The sequence below is a fragment of the Pholcus phalangioides genome, unplaced genomic scaffold (genome assembly GCF_987345545.1).
Source record: "Pholcus phalangioides strain wild (caught in Gottingen) unplaced genomic scaffold, Ppha-v1.0 ptg000011l_1, whole genome shotgun sequence".
NCBI classification, from domain to species: Eukaryota; Metazoa; Arthropoda; class Arachnida; order Araneae; family Pholcidae; genus Pholcus; species Pholcus phalangioides.
In genome coordinates, this window is record NW_028301604.1 from 27,410,987 (window position 1) to 27,433,790 (window position 22,804).

Here is a 22,804-nt window from a genome sequence, read left to right on the forward strand (position 1 = left end):
CTTGGCTGAAACCCCTCGAAAAGAACATTGCCAGGAGGAGCTTCCAACTGCGAAAAAAATAAATCAAGGTCACACTCGTTGATCCTATTCAAAACTTAGAGGCGATGTAGCACTGAAATCCTATCAGGTATATAGAAAATACAAATCTCGAAGTTTCGAGTTTCTTCCACACTGATGCACATAAAGAGAGATCGTTTGCATAGAATGCTTTAACCCTTTATGACTCAGTGTGCCCGGTCTGGGGACACCATGGACTAAAGATATAACAGACAGCGCACGCTATTCATAAAACTTGTCGAACGTGAAGAAAAAATGAGCAGTATTGTCGGGGAAAGAACAGGTTCTGCGCTATTACATTTGCCTCGTTTTCGCAGAACATAGTGATTTCGTGTTAATGCTAGGATGTTGTTGTAACAAAATTTGACTCGATCGAGTTGATGAAAACTTTCCTTCATTTGTTCAATGAATTTCATTCATTCTTTTGTAAAATATTTAGGGAATGTGGGATTTGAAAAAAAAAAAATCAATTCTATACAATATAAACAGATATTGAAAAACGAATTATTTTATTTTCCAAAAGGGATAATTCCTAATAATTTAAGACTTTTGAGTTTTTAAATCTTATTATGTATATAACCTATCTCTTATATATACAGCCTATTTCATTTAGATTTTTAAATATTCCCTTCTCATTCACTCTGTCACTTTTAATTTCGAAAATTTATTTTAACTAGGGGGTATTAAAACATAAAATTATCTTCCAAGAACATTAAAATTACTCCAATCATACATTTATTTTGAGTATATAATTATAATGCATCATATTATGTTATGTAATGTAACTCATTCACACTCATACCATATTCAGTCATGAAATATTTAAACAATAAGTAAAAGTCATTCTTGGAAAACCTTTTATAACCTTATCACACAAAAATATGAACACTTACATAATATTTCAGGAATAAAATGAATTTTTCAAAAAAATTGCAATACCTCATCGTCAGTACTTTTCTAAATTATAAAAAATGAAATTTCGTGTAGCGTATATATGTAACAATTTAGTACGTAAATGTATGTTACATGTCACATATGTGTAACCTCTTCACTCCAGAAGTATACATATGTGAATCTTCATTTTTTTTTAGGCATTAAGTAGTTTTTAGAATGATTCTTTCATTCAGTTAACATCTGAGGTACATATAGTGACTTCAGATCTTAACTCAGATGGTCCTAATAAAGATATTGACTGAATATTAATTAATCAATTAATTAATTGATTTTTCTTGTTTGAGGGCAATTTCACACGCACAACACAAACACAAATTAATCAATAAAAAAATTTCTTTTCTGTAATAGTTTTATCTCAAGCATGAAGAGAGGTAAAAATACTATTTTTAGAGGTAGTTATACATTTTTATGCAAAACTGCCATTGTCTAGAGGGTGAGTTTTCATTACATTCTATTTAAATAAAATATTTTCCATAAATTCCTCATTCTGAAAAGCATATTTTCTTCAAGTTGAGCGAAACTCGAATAAACTCACTAGCTCGCCAAATCTCGCCAAATCTTGCGGAGACGTATATTTCAGTTAAAAGTTAATAAAACTCATTACTTCGATCATTTATTACCAAAAATTCTATTAAAACATTTAATAATGGCTCACTACATTTGAATTTTACCAAAACTTGGAACTTTAATTGAATTAAATCCAAAATGGAATCGTTAAAAACTGAGACTACGTCAGAAATCCATTGAATCGTCAATTTAATATTCCAATTTTTAATTTATAAGAAGGGGAATAAGCAAAAAAGTATTCCCTTGTGAAAGGATACTGGTTCCCCTTTCCTAAACCGTTCAGAACATCCGAAAGTTGCGCAAGTGTTGGCCATTCTAATCAAAAATAAGACAGCGCGTGTAGATCATCATACGAATAGCCATAAGGAAAGCATTGAAAGCGAGATTCCCTGACCAGCCTTTTGACCGGAGTCACGTGACTCCGGATCTTTGCTTCACATTGTAACCCCTCGCGCGCTCTCTATATTATTCTAACTCTGTGGGGGACACCTAAAAATTCCCTTTTCAAACACTGAAAATAAACGATAAATAAAATGAAAATTAGTTTAGGGATTACTTTGAACCTTCTTTATCAACACTAGATAACATCACACAAGCCGATCCATACTTTTGGCCTGTGCTTATTTTTTGAAAACCCTTATTTTTCAAAGAATTTTTTTTTTTGGATGTAAAAACGATTTTTGGAAAAAATTTGTTATTTTGTTGGCTGTACATTCTCTTCATTCTGCATAGGTTTTAACTTTTTACATTGAAAGCTTGAGTAAATTAAAACGGAAGTGCATCTTTACAAAATTATACCTGCGTACTCCTCTATAGTCCTGAAAAGACTGCCTACAATAATTTTTTTTAAAATTCCAACTTTAAAGGTTAGCGTGCATTAAAGGGTTAAAAAATATATTAAAATAGATCAATTGTTTTTTTCTTCCACAAATTCTTTGTATTATAACTCTATTCTGTCATAAAAATATTATACAATGCTCTAAAATATTAAAATGTTCAAAATTGCCGGAAAAAGCTATGGGGTCACACAGAACCCTGTCCGTCTTTCTAGATATAGTCCCACGACCCGTCTTTCCAGTGTTAAATCAATAGAAATTGATTAAAGTATCCGACTATCATCTGCTGAAATCTTTGAAAAGTGTCTAATGTTCGCTTATGATTTAAAAATGTTCAGAATTATTGACAATGTGGAATCGTGCAATAGACTACAACAAGATTTAAATCTTCTATCCCAATGGTGTGATCGAAATAATTTGTATCTGAATATTGATAAATGTGTGTGTGTTTTGTAATCACTTATAATCGCAAAGTTTCACCTATAATTCATTCATACCATGTAAATAATATTCCTTTGTCAAGAATTGACTCGACGACTGATCTTGGTGTCCTATATTCTCTCTTCGAATTTTACTTTCTCAAAACACATTAATGATAATGTGTTTGGATTTTATAAAAAACTGAGCAACATTATGAGAATTTTCAAAGATTTTAAAGATACTAAAGTTTTAACTATGCTGCTTAACTCTTTTATTCGATCTAAACTTGAATATGCTTGCATTATTTGGAACCCAGTTCATGATTACCAAATAAAATTATTGGAGTCAGTCCAATACAGATTTCTCAAACATTTGTTTTTCAAAAAGTTCGGTGTTAATCATGATATTCTTACTGGTACGCTCGTACTTTACGCTCGTTATTTCATGTTGTTGGTCTAAGTGATCGTAGAGATTTTTTATAGATATTTTTCCATAAGCTGTTCCATAATAAAATTGATTGTATGCAAATTTTACAGGAAGTTAATATCAATGTCCCAATGTACCGAACGGGATCTTATAATTTATTCGCAATTAAGAGATACAGAACAAATTTATGTAATTTTGATCCTATTTATAGATTCAGTCAGCTATATAATTGTCTAACAGGGAATCTAGATATTTTTGATTCCCCTTTAATGAACTTTAGAAATTCCCTTTTTCAGACTATCGGAGCGTAGATACCTGTTTATTTTTATTCATGTAATTCATGAATTTTTCAACTTTATTTGTTACTATTTATTTTGTTTGAAGCAAATGTGTTCATTTTTTCCCCCTCTCCAACTGTAACTGGATTTTTCTGTTGTTGGAATGATGATAAATAAATATGTATTTGTCTAATTTCACTGTTTTATACACACGGTATGTTAAGTGACATTTCAAAAAATTCACACGTACATCAAAAGATTTGGTTATCAATTGAGCGGATTTGAATGAGCATACCATACAATCCTTTAAATTTTGGTTCATAACCTGCATCATTACTAACTGAATATTTACTGTGAAAATAACAAAACATTTCATTCATAGGAATTTTTGCAATCGTGGTTTTGAATGCTACATGAATTTTGCCTAAAATTTGACATAAAAATGACACAAGTAGTCCAAAATTTATTATTGTTTTCACCATTTCGATACACTTTTTATCAAAAAATGTTATTAAAGTTCACTCCAGTACCATTTTATAGAAAAATACTTGGAAATGTTAGTCGGATACCCCTTAAGATAGCAAAAGAAAATTAGGATGTTATGCTATTTTAATTGTTCACAAAAATACTTTTAATTTCTGATCATCTTGTGGGGGGGGGGGGCTATGCCTCTTACGCACTCCTCTGGGTGACACCCTGAATTGAAACGTAAATAGTAGATATAGCTCTTAAAACGGGAGTAAGAATAACAGAGAGTGTATATAGTGAAGGAGGGGGGATATCGCCTCCTTCGCCCACCTGTATATCCCCACCTATGATAACACACTGATTGGGAATAACAGCCCTTACAATGTTCATATATATCTATAAAACATAGATTGAATTTTCTATTTATGCTGCCTACCAAAAATAATAATAATAATAATAAAATAATAATAATAAAATAAAAATAATAAATAAATAAATAAATAAAATAAATTAGGATTCAATTGAGTGAAATGACACTTTTACCAAAATTTGAGATTTCAGTCGGAGTGAAAGCGTCGCGTAGTCATGCGGCGCATGAATGAACACACACAAACAAACAAAAGGTAACTATTTGAAAAAGAGAAAGAATGCAAGATGGAATTTATGCAAGAGCAAGAGTGAAATAGAATCTATACAGTGGGACGTCATCTGGGGGAACCCCATGCATGGTTCGAAAAAAGTAGGCATTTCTGAAGGGTTGACTATGCCTGATTGCACTAAAAATGCCACACACACAACCCATATTCCCCTTCACCTCCCTTCTCAAAAACATGTTGAACGAGAAAAAAATGGAATGAAAATTCAGTAATAAATATTATATTATATATTACAGAGAGAAATAGACAGTGGAACTTCGGTTAACGAGCTTAATTCGTTCCGCCAGCGTGCTCGTTATCCGAATAGCTCGTTATTCGAATCAAACTTCCCCATAGAAAATAATATAAACTCGGACAATTCGTTCCACAATTATTCATTCACATAAAAATGACTAATAAAAACGGCATTCACTATCGTTTAGGACAAACTTTAGAGATAGACGGACAGATTTACAGACAGACACCTTGTTGTTTGCAAACGTATTATGTTTTGCATGACTTTCAAAAAGAGCCTTATCCAATGACACTTGCTTTTGCCTATGTTTTAGGATTTCTAGGAAATGGGAAACTGCAGTGTTCTCTCTCTCTCTCGGTAGACAGATTCATTGCTTGCACACCGCTACAGCTATATTTGGGTGGTTCTTTTCTACAGAGTTTTGCACAGATACCCACATTCTACACATCTCTCTAATCTCATTTTATGGGAGAGGGACATCTACTTCTCACTTCCTCAGTTGAGATACCGTCCATAAACTCTTACTGGTGCCTGCAAAAAAAGATCCACCACTTCATCTACCGTCAACTCCTAGACATTTTTCACCACTAGTTCTTGCATGCCATCCTCATGTACCCTAACCCCATGCTCTTCCCCAATCACACAATCTCTTCGGCAAATAGTGGCTCCTGTTCATGAGCTAGCCCTTCAAAGTCACGTTCAATACTTCAAATCAGACCACAGTTTTCTCCAAGCAGAATTTGAAAAAAACTTCAAGCGCACGTACGTATGCAACAATTGCAACATCTAGTTTCGTATCGTAAATATTCACATTCGCACGTGTGTTAATTTTCCGAGTGAGACACGCTTACTTTAGGGGAATAATAATTATCCGCAATTCCATAACACTGTGTGGGCGGAAGCAAAAAATCATCAGCTCGGTTGTGATAACGTGAAAATAAATGAACACAAAGTGAACATTTTTGCTCGTAATGCGAATAATCGCTCGTTAACCGAGTCAAATTTTTTTCAAAATTTTTGCTCGTTATGAGGGAATTCATTTGTGTAAAGTGTGTTGCAGGTTTATGTATTTGGTAGCGTCGGAGCTACCAAAGCGTAACGTTTTTTCATTCTACTAAGATGATGACATAGGGGATATCCCCAACTAGCTTCAACATGGACCTTTTATTGCTGAAGATGACGCAGTTCTGCAAAAGTCCGTATGTATTTAAAACAGAATTTCTTAACGCTATTTCCAGAAAAATTTGATATCTAATTTTCTTACCTAAATACAACTAGGAGAGTAGAACAATTTCACAGTAAAGAGTGAGAACTTTTTCTAGAATTATATTTAAGGTAAAAAAGATCTAAGAGACCTGCGTGTGTTCCCACAGAGATATTTTCTGTTTTTTTTTAGATAATTTTTTTAACAATCTTTTTGCTTTCAGGTTGATGAACAAATGATGTTTCACATCTGAGAGTCTGATATCAGTAAGATAATATAGCTGACGGGAAAAAAATGTATTGAATTACGAGAAATATCTTAATGGTGAACATCAGAAAACAAATCATATAATGCATTATATTGTGCCAGAAAACTAATTTTCGTTTGCCTGAAAAAAAGAAATATCAGTATCGAAATTTATATGCAATGTCAATATAGCGTTAGGTCCAAGATTTATTCCATAAAAAAAATTAAAACTTCACGGAAGGTGAAAGAGAGCTTGAAATTATTTCTCAGTTAACAGGTTGACTATAAATATGAATGATATTACCGAACGAATGAACGAATGCTAGGACTCTGCCACAGGAATTATCCCATTGCCGACATCTTTTCCAGCCCGGCTTCGTGGCAGTCTGGAACAAAGTGTGTGTACCTAACAGTATGAGTACGTATCTAGTGTTGTTTGACTTTTTCAGTGCTGCCATATGCATTTCAAATTGTGAGTGAAGTATAATGATTGAAAATTTGTACCGTTGTAAGCCTGTTGCTCTCTGTAGTGAGACTTTTTAATGGGGAAGTCTTCTCCTATTCGCGCCTCGAAGTTGAGAACCACAGAAAAACAACTTCAGTCTACCACTACTATGGCGTTCGAACCCGGGTTCTCGCGATGCGAGTCCGTCACAATGGCCAATCGACCAGCGACGATTTTACCGTACGCAAGGAAAGGGCACATGCACGCGACGATGGCATAGGCGGTTCGCACAGGGCCGCAACTAGGTACTTTGTCCGCCGAGGCAAGCACGCATTTTGGCGTCCCCGCGTAATGTAAAAGGTCGGTGTCTCCTCTAGTCCAGCGCCCGGGTCACCAGATCTGCCAGCTTCCCTCCTAATTGCGACCCTGGCTCCGCAAGCTGACTTGATTTAATTCTAAGCGAATGAAAAATTATTCAGTTTTTTTTTTGTTATGGATATGGTATAAGTAATATCCTAATAGATATGAATGAAAAATTCATACTTTTTCCCATACCAACTATTATGAGATTATTTCGATTATTAGTTATATCAATTAAATTTAGAATTGACATAAAGAGGGGTGGAAGGGCTCAAACGTAAATCCCTCGGGTTCACTATCGAGGAGAATAAAACATCTTGGCATCTTAGCACACAGAAAACAATAATATAATAGGTCAACAATCAAACTCGATTCCTTTTTAAAAAAAATCACTTCATTTAATTTCTAATATTCATCAGAGATTTTTAGGGCTCCCTAAATTGTAGAATAAAAAAATATTACACCAATATGAAAATCGGTGTTAGGTGTATATGAGGATAGGAAGCGTCACCCTGGCACATGGGGGCATTTATATAATTTTTACTGAAAGAGCGGGCCCGAGAGTCGGATACCCTCATCGGACAGATACATAAAAAAAGAAACACATTACCGCTGGTGGAAGCTCGGAGACGGATGGAAAGTCCATGGTCCACACGACGATGCGGGGATAGAATTTTTAGTGATGACCAGCTTCGGACGACGATGTAAATGTACAAATACAAATGCCACAACGGACACAATGTCCAACGAGGTGGCGGAAAAAAGATGCCCATAACAAATATGGGTGTCGAATGCGTATCTAAACTATATCAAAAATACAGCAACCCAATACGAGCAATAAAAACCAATAATTATGATAAAATATAAATATACTGCCCATAAAAAATTGTGGTTGTCTTATCTAAGTATGTGGATAGCTTCTCGATTTATCCCAATATGTTTATCGTACCTCTGTTTAAACGTATCAATTGTGTTAGAATTCACGACCCATGGAGGTTAGCTATTCCATTTATTCACAACCCTATTAGAGATAAACTCCCTGCGACACCAAAACCTGGAATTGTCCCTTATCAATCGATACTGGCGTCCCCTTGTCGAACCACTTTATTGACGATGTATTAATAACTCATGGTCTATTTTATTCATCCCGATGAAAATTTTGAACATTTTGATCATATTCCCCCGATATCTGCGTTCTTCCAATGTTAAAATTTTCAAAAAAATCAAGTCTCTCTCTCTTCATGGTTTAAGCTCCGTGTGCCATCAAGAACACGCGTGGCCCTTCTCTGCAGCCCCTCGACCAAGTCAATGGACTAAGCCCCGGAAAAATGGGAGGATCATTTTAGGAGAACGCAAAAAGATCCTTTTCAGAACGAAACTGAGTATTCCATTCGATTTTTTCATTATCACTGAACAATGTTCAGAAAACATATGCCGCTCATCAATAAGAATACCCAGATCGGTGATCCCAGTTGCATCAGGGATAGTAATACCATTCAACTCGTAAGTGAAACGTGGGTTTTGCAAACCAAAATGAGTGACCATGCGCTTGTCAACGCTAAAAGACATGCTCCATTCATTTGCCCACGCTATAATCTTGTTTAGGTTGGTCTGGAGCAACTCCTTATCGCTTTGATTCCCGACTACCCCATTAGCTTCACGGCATCTGTGAATTTGGTAACAATCCTATCGATACCCAGACTGAGTTTATCTATAAAAAGTGAAAAAAGTATGAGGCCAAAGTTACCTCCTTGAAGGACTCCACTTGTTCTCGTTATGATCTATCTCTTAACCACAATTCTATCCTATTCAGCAAGCTGCCCCCCCCCCCAACCCCAATCTCGTGTAAACGCTTCAAGAGTCTCATCGTCGTCCGAGCTGGTCATCATAAAAAAAATCCATATCCAATGACTACATCGTCGTTCCAAGCTTTGGTCATCACCAAAAATTCTATCCCCGCATTTTCCATCCGTCTTCGAGCTTCCACCAGTGGCAATGTGCTTTTTTTTTTTTTTTTTTTGATGTATCCGTCCGATGATGGTATCCGACTATCGGGCCGACTCTTCCAGTAAAAATCAAGTAAATTGTAAATTCTCCCATATGCCAGGGTGATGCCTGAGGGCCTCATATACGCCTAACACCAATTTTCATATTAATATAAAATTTTTTTTATTCTATAATTCAGTGGCAGCTAAAAATCAGTAATGAATATCAGAAATTAAATGATTTTTTTTGAAGAAATTGAGTTTGGTTGTTGACCTATTGTGCTATGGTTTTCTGTGTTAATTCACACAGAAAACCATAGCACAATATAAACATGTTAGGAATAGGAAGAGAATAAACAAATTAGATGTTTTATTCTCCTCGATAGTGAACCTGAGGGATTTACGTTTGAGCCCTTCCTCCCCTCTTCTCTTCACGGCCCACCCTTTAGGTTAATGCTAAATTTAATTGATATAACTAATAATCCAAATAACCTGATATCACAATAATAGCTTCAATGCGCAATTACATTTAAGTGACAGAGCGATGATGGAGGGAGTATGAACTCTTGAAGTCTTATCTACGGTACCCCGATATACCAGTGAAGATTCAAGAAGGTTTAAGATTCATACTTAAGGTAACTACAACATATTCCATCGAGCGAAAATTGGGGTGGCTGTACCATAGACACATCCGCAAGTTTTGACGTGGATACGTTCTTTGTGGCTTGAATCATGGGGTAGGTAGGCCTACTGAATAAATGAAATGGCTTTGGAATATCTATCAGACAATACTTTTCGTCTATTAGCGTTGAGGAGTTATATTATCTCCCTGAGATATTGCGAGAAACGATTTCGTTACGAATGCAGGCCGCAAACCTGGTGGACCAGAGTATAGATATCAAAACCAAAATAATATAATTAGATTTGTCTTAATGACATATGCACACAGACATGTGTGTGTGTGTGTGTGTGTGTGAAAAAGATTTATATATTCTGAATACTTTTTATTCCTGAGATACAACGGTTTAAACAATTTCATTAGGCAACTGTTTGAGGATGTAGTATTGTCAGATGTTTCAAAAGACGTATTCACATCAAAATACAAGATATAGTTAGTTTATAGCAAGCATTTTCAACCTGGTGCTCACGAGCACCAAGTATGCTCAAAGCTTGTGTCTGATTTCGTGCTCGAGAGCACTCGATCAACGTTACAATTGAACACTCTGTACAAATTGTATTCAAGGATTACAATTAGCATACGTATGTTAGTAGTATGGGCGTCGGTATACAGCCGGAAGTGACGTCACACTTCCGGTGGTGAGATATAGTACGAGGTGTCTTATCGCACTTCCGTTGTTTATTAAGTGACCTCTGTTGTTCATTAAACGACTTCCGGTGTTTATTAGGTGACCTCCATTGTTTATCTCTAAAGAATGCCGACTTCCGGTGTCTTATCTCTCTTCCGGTATTTATTAAGCGACCTCTGTTGTTTATTAAACGGACTTCCGGTATCATATCGCTATTGAATATTACTGCCTTATCGCTAGAAACCTCTGGTGTCTCCGGGGGGATCGGTCGTCATTTTTCTTTTCATTATCAGTACAGAGTGCTCCATTATGCAACAGGAGACGGATATCGCTGTGACGGCCCAGAGAAAATTTTTTAGCAGTGAAGAGACCGGGGAAAAGCCTTAATCGGGATCATCGTTGTGTCCGTGATTATAATTATCACTTTAACTAGCCTTGCATTGACTGCGTACGACGACCCAAGCTTTAAATTTAGAGGAAACTACTCCCGTTCCGAATCTCTTGGTGATGGTGTATTTTTCACGAGATGTAATACAATTTATGATACTCGTGTTTTTGTCAATAACACACCGACGATAAAAGGAATTAATTTAAATTCCAGACAGATGTATAAACTTATCGAGCATGCAATCGATATCTTGATATGAATAAATATTTGCACTGAATGAACTTGTTGTCTGTTTCATTTTACTACGCGTGAAGATTATTCACATAACATTTTAATAAAAAAACTTCAAACGACAAAAATAAAAGACAACACAATGTATCGGCAAAATATCTTTATTACTTTTTGAAAAACATTCGTACAGCAAAATGTTTTTTCACATATTGATAAACAGCAAAATCATTTCCTTTTCTGTTTAGTTTCTTAACAATACTTTCTAAACTTACATTTCTACTTCTCTGTATCACGAAGAACACAGCATACTGTCCACATACATTGGAGGTAGGTGATTGTAGCGAAGTCCAGTTCCATAAAATGTTTTTATAACTTCTTGTAAATGATGCAATTTCTTTTCCGTACGTCTCTGGTTTCTGTCCGTAAGAATCGAAAATTCCAAGGTGTTCTTATCCGGAATGTTGATTGCCATCCAGTGATAACCAGGTTCTGTATGCTTATCTGCGTTCACAACTAAAGACGCCGGATAAGTTTGAATATGCACAGGTAACATATCACATGGAAACACGCCGATGAAATATGGTGTTTCCCGCTCTAAAATTGTTTTTATTTGAGACGAGTACATATTTAACTGCTGAAATCATGGAGAATGTTTCGTGCCTGATTTATTTCTACGACGTAGCGAACTCCAGGTAGACAATGACAGAGACTGGTTTGACAAGCGGGGCTTTAAACTTTGTTTCCAATCGTAGGTTACCGTGTCTGATCAGATTGAAATGATCACCTTGGCAGAGATCGGCGCTGAGATCAAAGGCTTAGATAGCGTACCCCAATGGGAACTCACTTCGAGAGATGTCTATACCCCTGTCTTGGCATGCTTTTTCAGTACCTAAAAACAAACTATGATACGCTCTGACATATAAGTCTTGATCATACTGGGGCTCTAGAGGCTTGAAAGGTACTGGCTGTCCATCAGTATATGCGGCTATGAAGTTAAGATCGTAATATTTAAACTCGAACGGCGATTTGCTATACGATCCCGAAAAAGCGTCGTTGTCTACTAAAGCGACTACCACTCTCTTGGGTAATTGTCCAACGACAACACTGTCTTGCACCCACGACATGCTACCCTGATGTAGCGAGTAAACTTTACATATTACTCTGTCTATCGGATACTTGGCTGGAGTATGGCTCACAGCTTTCGCATGTCCCACAAGCACACCAGGTGACACTTTGACATGTCTTATGTATAAACAGGCGTCACGGAGAATGACTTTGAAACTTGCATCTTTGTCTGGTGAAAGGAGACAAAATTCTGGCTTGCTACGTATTATTTTTATTCTTAGAGAAAGAAGATTCAGTAGGAGTCGCTGTTGACAAAATATGTCTCCGTGAATAGTACCCATCATGTCGACGGTCTTACTTTCTTCGATGAACTCTGCTCGCTGTATTAGACCTTCGTTGGGATCCTCTGACTTTGGATCCATATCACTCATTTTTCCGGCAGTGTCTTTGTAGAAGAGTTCTGTAGTCAGTTGACTGGTTTTGCTTTCTTTTCCGTGATTCAGGAGTTTTTCTATCATAGCTCGGTAGGGGTACGTGTTACTGGAAGATGAAATCAGACGGTCATTCAGGGAAACATCAACTTGGGAAAACATGGATTGCAAGAATAGGTTCACAGGGACGACTTTACTCTCTTTATCCAGAAAAGTTCCATCGCCTTTCATGACCTTAGCTCTCACATGAATTAACGTTTGAAAGAGATCCAGATACTCGTCACCACTTCCGCCAATGTTAAATTCCAGTGGGCCACCATCGGAGACGTTGGAAATTGGGTAATAGGTTTTTTTTTTTTTTTTTTTTTTTTTTCCACTTTCTATGGTAGTCTGCGTTCCAGGTAGAGTGAAAAAGTTCAGTTCAGATTTTTCCAGTTGAGAATCCTTCAAGAGAAAAGCCATCACGGATCGAAAATATCGTGTGTGTTCACGCTGGGTCATTTGGCTAAAATGATGCGTTTCACCTTCTTACATTTCCTTTTATGTCCCGCTCCAAACATGGGCCGAGTCTTGGCCACAGATTTCTCCGTCAGTATCTTTCCAGCTTCACCCATTCTTCTTTTCGTTTGCTTTTTTGACGTTTTCCCCTTTCATTACGTCATCAACGATATCAGCGCCGGAGCGTAAAATCTGTTTGCCAACAGTTTTAGCTCCTTTTTTCAGAAAAGGTAAGGCTACTCTAAAAAGACTGCCGAATATGTTCCCTAGTCCATATCCTCTCTGCATTACAACGCCCGAATAATACGGCAGGCCTTGGCCGGCTTGTTGGACATAATAGTCTTCAAACTGTTCAGTGCAACAATGGTATGGAACCTTCATCTTTCGTATCTAGTTCTTAAATGACAATAGTTCGATAAGACCGGTGTTTTATAAGAGTTGTCTCATGCGGAAGTGAAGAATCAGAATCGATTTTCCTCTACTGAAAGGTATGTGATTTCACGAGCTATCTCGAATTTCTATCTCTATAGTCTGGAATTCTTTTCGAGCTATAGGGAGATAGTGAGGTCTATCATAATGAGAGCTTATAACCTCGTTATCTTTTCCTTTCACGCGAACGACTCTCAGTAGTGGAGCTTGCACATCTCCCACAACCTGAGGCTGCACGATATCTGAATAGACGTACAAAACTGGAAAAACACGTTTGTGTCAGCAACGTAAGGAATTTCGGTAGTTTCTTCGATCAGCAATGGTTCAAATCCCAGTAGCTCCGCAATGCCAGTTTTTAACAGAAGTTTTGCTCCATCTTTTAGAGTTATTTTCACTTTTCTGGTGTTTTCATTGTAATTGAACACTATTTTGTTTATCACCGGTGTCTTCATACCGTTCAAGAGATCGGGAACTGTCACGTAATATCCGACTGGAACGTTTCTTCCATGTAGTTTGTCATCACTCAGATCGAATCCGAACAGATTTTTGTTTTCGGTTATGTTGTACCACGTGTGAGAATAAACAATCTCCGAAAGCGCACACTCCCATTCACCAGTCAAACTTATTGGAAATGGCAGTCTTGTGACAAAATGGGACATAGTGTTTTCAGGATAGTATGATCCTGAACTGTCGCTGGGGAGTGTTACATAGAACGACATCTTGTTGAATGACTGATAAATGCGCAAGCACTGTCACTTACATACGCTTGAGATGACTCACCCATGCGTTGAACTTGCTGTCGTATCCTTTAAATTTTACGTAATACTCCATTCTACCTCTCAATTTGCGTCTTTTTAGAATTTTTTCTACTTGATAATATTCGCTCGGCTTCACCTTCTGCAATTCAGATTCGTAGAAAGTACCCTGGACAATCTACACTTGAGATAAGCGCTCGAGTCTCTCTTTAATAGTGAAAATCTCACGAGTCCAATTATGTTCATATCCTTTCTCGAAAACCATTTTGACGCGACTTATGCGGATCGTATCTCCGATGTCAAACTTGAACTTTGTCTTCACGGGTTTCAATATATCCTTATACAGTTCATTCCAAACGACCGATTGATTCTCTGCAGTAACAAGAACGGGTTTAGTCTTTATACTGCGGTGCCACGTGTTGTTGTAACTATGTAACAGATCGCTTAATACGTCTATGTATTTGTTCGTATTATTATGTGTGAAATATTTAAACATTTTATGTTTTAGAGTTCTGTTAAATCTCTCGACGACAGAGGCTTTTTTCTCGCTCTCTGTTGAAAAATGTATGACATTCATCGATTTTAGATAAACTTGCAGAGTTTTATTTTTGAACTCTGTACCTTTATCAGTCTGCAAAGTCATAGGCTGTCTCTCATTAAATATCTTTCTGAACGCTTCAGTAACTTCTTTTCCGGTTTTATCTTAGGGTATGGCCCAAGCGAACTTTAATAAAACATCGATACAAGTAAGTAGGTACTTGATGCCTTTGTTTTCCTTCTTCAGAGCCTGCATGTCTACCAAATCGGCTTGAAATTGTTCGTTTATACCTCCCACTATCACTCGATTCCTCTTAAAATTCTTTCTCGATGGCTTGTGCAAAGTATATGCTTCGTTACCCTGCAATTATTCTTTGACATCTTTCAAAGTCACGTTTTTACAAACTTCTCTCTGTTGCCTGTGAAACGCGTTGATTCCGCCAAAACTGGCCGGTTCGGAGGGACTTGTATATTTATCCATATTTTTTCAAAATCGAATATTCTCTTCCTAAATCTTATCGCATCATCAACCCAAAACCATCTTCTATCCTCGCTTCCAACCACGAATACTGTTACGCTATCGCTGAAACACACCTGTTTCTTAGCTCTGTTCATTAGCAAATGAGAGTATAATTATATCGTGTGAGAATATATACCAGAAAAAAGGAACACAAGTTTTCTAAATTTTCATAGTTTTATTGAATTATAGTTACAAGCTTAACCATTGAGAAGACATAATTTGTTCAACAGAATTTTTAAATGCTTCGTTTCCTCTAGGTACTTTTCCAAATTTCTTCTTTCGCAGATTATGTCTTGTGAGTTCCACGATATTTGTTCCCGGGACCACAACGCCATCTTGAACAAGCTCGCCATCCTCATTCCAAAACAGCTGTCTATTGTTCACTTTCATGGTGTCAACCAGTTCTCTAGCTTTTTTCTTCTGCCTCGGAGTGGCTTTTCGTATGATCATGTTCTCAAAATCGGGTCTCATATCTTCTTCTTTCTTCTCCCCCCCTAAAATTTTAGTATCCACATTTTCTGCGAGCGCTAGGTACCTTTGCAATACCTGCAAATACTGTTTCGCTTTTTCATCGTCTCTCAGACCTTTCTTCTTGAGAACAGTGCTGATATCACCATCTAACTTGCTTAGCTGTTGTTCTACAGCGTTCAAATGTCTATCTGCCGTCACGATGACGTATTTTTTAGCGTGCTCCATTTATGAGGGAGGAGATAACAGATATAGCTGCTGGTAAAAGTAGACTGAGAAAACCGTTACCTCTCTGGACTAAAATACGCCGTTTTTTATATAGTGGGAGATTCTTCTTAGACAGATTTCTCAGGTTCCTCTTGTGACGACTGAGCTTAGCTTTCTGAGTTTTCGTGACAGGAACGTTACCTTTTAACACGTTAAGACACACTTCGCAGAGGGCCCGTATGACACTGTTGCTACTTTTCTTTATCAGTTCAGTGCGCTTTCTGCCTCTACAGCAGGTTAGCTCTTTAAGAGTTTCTAAATTTTGTTGTGCATACCTCGACATCTTGATCCTCACTGACAGTCGAAACCTCTTTCTCGTATATACATACCGTATTTGACGGCCTTGATCAGTGCGCAATGGGGATGATTAAAGCCGTGTTTGAAACAGCGGACTTTAGGATTTGGTAAAGAGGGGGATTGAGGATAGCCGATGAGATCGTAACAAGGCTTCCCCATCATCCGCTCTATGAACTTGCACTTATCTTAACCTTTGCAGTAAATAACAGAATACGAATCCGATAACAATGAAAGAATACCGGAAAGTTTGTCATAAGGTATGTCGCCATCTGTCCAAGAAATATGATGTAGCTTAGACATTACCCACGTAGCAGACGCTCTTTCTTTACTGCTTAGTTCGGACCATTCATAAGGTGGCTGGAAAGTATAGGCCCCGTAACTACTACCAACTAACGAAAAGTAAGCCAGTTCCTTAACTATAAATCCTCTCGAACCACATTGGAAACCTTCAAAGTCTATGATAAGACCCCCTTCCATGATATTCGGTGCCGAAATAGCTTTTCATTGGGAGAGCAAATGCGTAGAAGAAACGATTTTATTTACCTAATAGACAAGCGAGACATCCGTACACGTAGGCGTCGAACGAACATATTATACTAGGGAAAAGAAGACAAGCGAAAAGTCACGTAACGGATCAGTTTCGCCATCTGGAGGTGACCAGAGGGTTTACAAACGTAACCTCGCACTATTCCCAACATCCTCCCCACCCTGGTCAACCTCCAGAGGAATTACCAATTGAATTGGCCGTCGAATTTCTGTCCCACTGGCTGTACGCAGAATACACGAACGAATGTTGTCGTCACGACCTTTGACGAGAGATATTACGCGTGCCTTCGTCCACATGTGTCGAGGCCTTGCATCTTCCTGTAGGAGGACGACATCTCCAACTCGTAGCTGAAGACCCTGGGTCTTTATTTTTCACTTGGTGGAATGTCTTCAGCTCTAGTAGGTATTCTTTCCTCCATCGGCTCCAAAAGTCATTCAGTGAATCTTGCTGCAGTGACCACGATTTCTTGAGGTCGGTAGCTGCAAGAACCTTTTCGTGAGAAGGAAGGGTTGTCAGTCGTTGTCCAACCAGGAAGTGGGCAGGCGTGAGAGGTTCTTCGAAGCTATCATCTAACTCGATATCAGCTGTCAATGGTCGGCTGTTGACTGCGGCTTCAATTCCAGCTAACGTAGTCATTAATTGTTCGGCATCGAGAGATGCGCGACCTAATGTTTTCCGTAAACAACGTTTGACGACATCAATCATGCGTTCCCACCATCCTCCCCACCAAGCCGCTCGAGGGGCTATGAATTTCCAAGTGATTCCGTGGGAGGCATAGTACTGGTGAGCAAAAGGTGATGTCATGGCACCCCAAAGGACGGAAAGCTCACGATTTGTGGCGTGAAAAGTCTGCGCATTATCCGAATATACAGTGTTGGGAACACCTCGACGAGCAACAAAACGTGAAAATGAAAGCAAAAATTTATCTGTAGAGTAATCCGTGACGAGCTCGAGATGAATCGCTCGAGTTACAGCACATGTAAACAACAAGATATACACTTTCACTGAGATAGAGCTTTTACGAACGTATAGTGGGCCAGCGAAGCCTATCCCCACGACACTGAATGGTTTCAACTGTGTGACTCTATCCGAAGGAAGTGGTGCTTCAATTTGAGCCGGTGGCGTGTTTCTAAAAATTTTACAGGGAAGACACTGGCGTAGGACACTTTTAATAATCTGTTGACCTCGAAGAATCCAGTAATCATTTCGTAGTTCTGATAGTACCACTCTCGTGCTCAGATGATGGAGACGAATATGTACGTGACGAATGAGCAATTTGACAAATGGGTGTGAACCATCGAGAACTAAAGGATGCTTTGAAGCAGCTGGAAGTGATGCGAACTGCAAGCGACTACCAATTCGTATCAGATTGTCACTAAGAAATGGATGGAATTGTGCAATTTTCGAGTCTTTTGGAAGTTGTTTACTATGTCGAAGAGCATCATAGTCAGACGGAAAACAATCTATTTGAACTTGACGAATCCAATAACATTTCGCGTTTTCGAGTTCTTTTGCTGTTAATTCGCCATGAAGTTTGCAAGACGTGCGACAGTTGTATATGAATCGTTGCATCCACGAGGTAACCCGAATAAGTTTCGCGTAAGAACTGAAACGGGAAATGTCAATCACTGGGGGAGACGTAGATACCAACATTGAACTTTTCACAGTCTGACGAATTTCTGTCAAAGGTTGCTCAACAGTAATATTGGAAGGCCACGAAGACTGTGTTTCAATGAGCCACGTAGGTCCATGCCACCAGTTGTTCAAATTGCGAAGTGTAGTGGCAGAACAACCTCTAGAAACATAATCCGCGGGATTCGATTCGCCAGGGCAATGCCGCCATTGCGTCAATTCAGTGTGACGTCGAATTTCTGTGACGCGGTTGCACACAAACGTTTTCAATTTGTTCGGATCATGTCTGATCCATCCCAGGGTAATTGTTGAATCGGACCACAAAACGGCTTCTCGTGCATCGAGATCGGTTGCTGCACAAAAATAGCTGAGTAAACGAGCACCAACAAGAGCAGCGAGAAGTTCAAGTCGAGGAAGCGTGATCTTCTTCAGTGGCGCTATGCGGCTTTTGCTGCAAATCAAGAGGTTGCGAGATCGACATATTATCTTTCCGCAAGATGTTTATACCAGTATTATTTTTCCTACAGGTTAGTTTATTTTTCTTATATATCAATCGCGGTATTCTATTTGGTTTTCTCAAGTTTTTTAATTTAAGTTCACTCTTGTTGATCTCGCATCCTTTATCTGAATTTCTCATGTACTTTGTTTTTTGTTCCTCCCATAGCTCAATTACCTATCACATGTCTGTTTTTGTCTTGGCCTACCTTAGTCATTTTTTGTTTAGGGTTGTTCCTCTCGATAAGCAGTTCTTTGGCCTACCTACCCACCTGTTTCTACTGCTTTTGCTCTCCAGTGATATCGAGTCAAACCCCGGCCCAAGGGTCACCCATTCGCCCAAAGGTTCCCAAATTCGAACACGATCAAGTTCCCTGTCTGACCCTTCGAAAGCACCAGACAATCCTTCCCCCTCCGATTCCTCCATCCTTCTCAATATCCAGGATACCCAACTTGCCATACTAAACCAACTCAAGCTCCTATCCCACAAGCAACATTCCTTTAGTGTCCAACTCAATGGATTATCTGAACGTCTGAGTGCGGTAGAGGACAAATTTTTACCTATTGAGGATCTCCAACAACAAGTCTCCGACCTCTCCTCTGACCTCTCCAAACTTCATTCTTCTCTCGCCTCAAAGGTTATCGACCTAGAAGACCGCTCACGTCGGTCAAACCTAATTTTTCGCGGCATACCGGAGGAGACCTCAGACATTGAATCCACCGCGACCCTCGAATCTAAAATACTTAAGTGCTGTTCAGACCTCCTAGAACTTGAAATTTCCACCTCCGACATCGACCGTTGTCACAGAATTGGCTCTAAAAGAATCCCAGGCCCCAGACTTTCAATTATTAAATTTAATAAATTCAAAACCAAAACTGAAATCCTTAAAAATTCATTTAAATTAAAAAACACTAGCATCTCAATTTCAGAGGACTTTTCACCTGAGACAAGCAGGCTACGTGGACAAATCTGGGGGGCCTCCCAAAAATATCGTGAGTCCGGTCTGAAAGTTAAACTTTTTCATAACTTTGCTCTTATCAATAACATCAAATACATCTGGGATCCCAGCCTTAATGATATTATCCCACTTTCCCAAACCCCTCCCACCATTACTCCTCCTTCTGACCTTTCCCTACCTTTACCTCCTCTCCCTTTAGTCCCCACCCCTCGAAACCTCACTCCTCCTTAATCTCCCATTCTCCTCTCCGAAATAATCTCTTCAGAATCGGAACAGTTAATACAAGAAGCACAATTAACAAAATATCTTCCTTCGAATCCATCCTACTAGCTCATAATCCCAACTTTCTTGCGGTTACAGAGACTTGGTTGCACAGTAATATCAGCAACACAGAATTTCTACCACCGAATTTCTCCTTTTTGCCTTTCGTAAAGATAGAAACACACGTGGAGGAGGCGTTGCCCTTGTTTTCAACAGTTCTATACCCCTAATTGAAATCCCTCTTGAATCAAATATTGAAATTGTCGCTGCCGAATGGCACCATCACAACTGCACTCCCATCGCAATTTTCTCCCTTTACATACCCGCTGCCTCGGACCCTCACTACTTCATTGAACTTGAAACAATACTGGACCGATTTCATAATTCTCATCTTTTAATTTTCGCCGGTGACTGGAATCTACCCGGTATTGATTGGCATAAAATGCAGTCCCTCTCGGGAAACCATGGTATTAACAATAGAGTTCTCGACATTTTCCTAAAATTTAACCTCGTCCAAACCATCTTGGAACCCACAAGAATATCCAATCATTCAATCTCCACATTAGACCTAATTGCAGTTTCCAAAAAAATTCCGGTTTCCAATTTTTCAGTTTTTGATGGCTGTTCCGATCACAAAATCCCTTTTTTAGATTTCTTCCCTCATCATACCATCGCTCCCTTTTTTCGCGCCAGAAAACTTAACTTCAACAAGGCCAACTACCTCCTCATGCAAAATATCCTTCGTACCCACTTTCCTGACTTCATCTCCTCTTCTTACGATATTCAACGTCTCTGGAGTAAATTCAAAGCTGTTATCGATAAATATAAAGCCACTGTTCCTACCAAATGCTCTTCATCTAAAAGCTTCTTTAACCCTTGGATCAACCGTGACATTATCCATCTCAAAAGAAGAATTCGACGTGACGTCTCTAAACTCAAATTTAACGACTCCTCTACTCTCAGAAACAAAATCTCGATCTCCACCCGTAACCTCAAAGACCTTATTTCTCGCCACAAATCCAACTACTTATCCCACTCATTGCTTTCCTATCTCAAAACTAATCCCTCAAAATTTTGGAATTTTCTTCGCCCCAAATCAGCAAGTACCTCCTCGCTCAAAACTTCCAACTCGGATCTAACCTCTCCCCTCGATCTTGCCTCCGAATTTAACCGGGCCTTCTCTTCTGTTTTTTCCTTTGATCCTTCACCCCCCAATACGTCTTTTTCGATTCACTTCATAACTCCTGTCCCATTTCCTTTTCTAAAGCCGGTCTCCTGAATCTCCTAAAAAAATTAAAACCCCACTCTACTGGCCCAGATGGGATCCCCAACCATATCCTAAAATTCTGCGCCAATGAAATTTGCAACTATCTCCTCATTATATTTAACGTCTCACTGAATACTTCTAACCTACCCAATTAATGAAAATTAATAAGATAATTCTCATCCATAAATCTGGCTCACTCTCCCACCCTCTCAACTTTAGACCTATTGCAATCACCTCCTCTTGCTGCAAGCTCTTAGAACACATAATTGCCAAGAATATCCGTACCCACCTCGATTCGATTAACTTTTTCTTCCCTAACCAACATGGTTTTCGATCATCGTTATCAGTATCTACCCAATTAACACTTTTCATACATGACTTAACAGACTCCATTGATAAAAACCTCCAATCCGACATAATTTTCCTAGATTTTTCCAAAGCATTTGACAGGGTGCCCCATAATAAACTTCTACTAAAACTTTCATACCTTGGACTAAATGTTCAACTGCTGAAATGGGTGGAGGCCTTCCTTATTAACCGTAGCCAGTTTGTCTCGTACAAGAGCTAGAACTCTCCTTTTCTTCATGTCAAATCTGGCACACCCCAGGGCTCGGTCCTCTCGCCATTATTATTTTTAATTTACATAAATGATCTACCCGACTCCATAAACTGCCGCATTAGACTCTTCGCTGATGACTGTGTCATCTATAAAACAGTGTCTAATCTTTCTGACCAAGAATCTCTCCAACACAACCTTAACATTATTTCCAAATGGTGCTCAACCTGGGAATTACCCCTCAATTTCTCAAAAACTGTTTTTATGAAAGTGACCCGTAAAAGAATCTGCTGTGATCTATTTCGTTAATATAGATGGCAGCATCTAATAGACCTTATTCTGTGCTTTGTTTATAATGTTCAAGTGATTTAAGATTGCTGTCTGTTCTGCTTCTGTGTCTCACGCTCTCTCGAGCATTCGCAATCATGTAGCCAACGCGTTAACATCTATTTCTATTCGTGCTTCATCCTATATCATGTGTATGTGTATTAAATGCAATAAGTCAAAGAGTTCACTTCGTCTTCTATCGTCTTCCACTCGGACGAATGTTTCAGCGAGAATGAAACATAAAACTGGCGACGAACTATGGGATGTTTACCAAACTGATGCCTGATGAGAGCTGGTATGTTTATTTCGACATTGCTTTTCCTTATCACGCTCGAGTTTCGTGGCACTGGTATCTATTTATATTGATGTTTATAAAATTCTAACATGGCAACAATTGGGTCTATGCCTGAGTTCGATACCTCAAATTCGG

The 22,804-nt window shown here is 38.5% G+C and overlaps 3 protein-coding genes across 3 annotated transcripts in view; all 3 read right to left on the bottom strand.

Moving 5' to 3' along the window:
- LOC149080294 (mite allergen Der p 7-like) overlaps positions 1–6,257 on the bottom strand; it is a 41,510-nt gene extending 35,253 nt beyond the window's left edge. The window contains exon 1 of the mRNA XM_089239424.1: positions 6,162–6,257. The gene's annotated coding sequence lies outside the window, so the exon portion shown is untranslated. The remainder of the gene's footprint in view (positions 1–6,161) is intronic.
- A 5,621-nt stretch (positions 6,258–11,878) lies between these two features.
- LOC149080295 (uncharacterized protein F54H12.2-like) lies at positions 11,879–13,021 on the bottom strand. The gene has a single exon (XM_089238636.1). The coding sequence runs from the start codon at positions 13,019–13,021 to the stop codon at positions 11,879–11,881; it is 1,143 nt and encodes a 380-aa protein (XP_089094762.1).
- Positions 13,022–17,129: 4,108 nt separating this feature from the next.
- LOC149080296 (uncharacterized) lies at positions 17,130–19,464 on the bottom strand. Its single transcript, XM_089238638.1, has 2 exons — positions 19,277–19,464; positions 17,130–18,960 (listed from the first exon to the last, which is right to left on the bottom strand). The coding sequence occupies exons 1-2, from the start codon at positions 19,462–19,464 to the stop codon at positions 17,130–17,132; spliced, it is 2,019 nt and encodes a 672-aa protein (XP_089094764.1).
- Between the last annotated feature and the right edge of the window lie 3,340 nt (positions 19,465–22,804).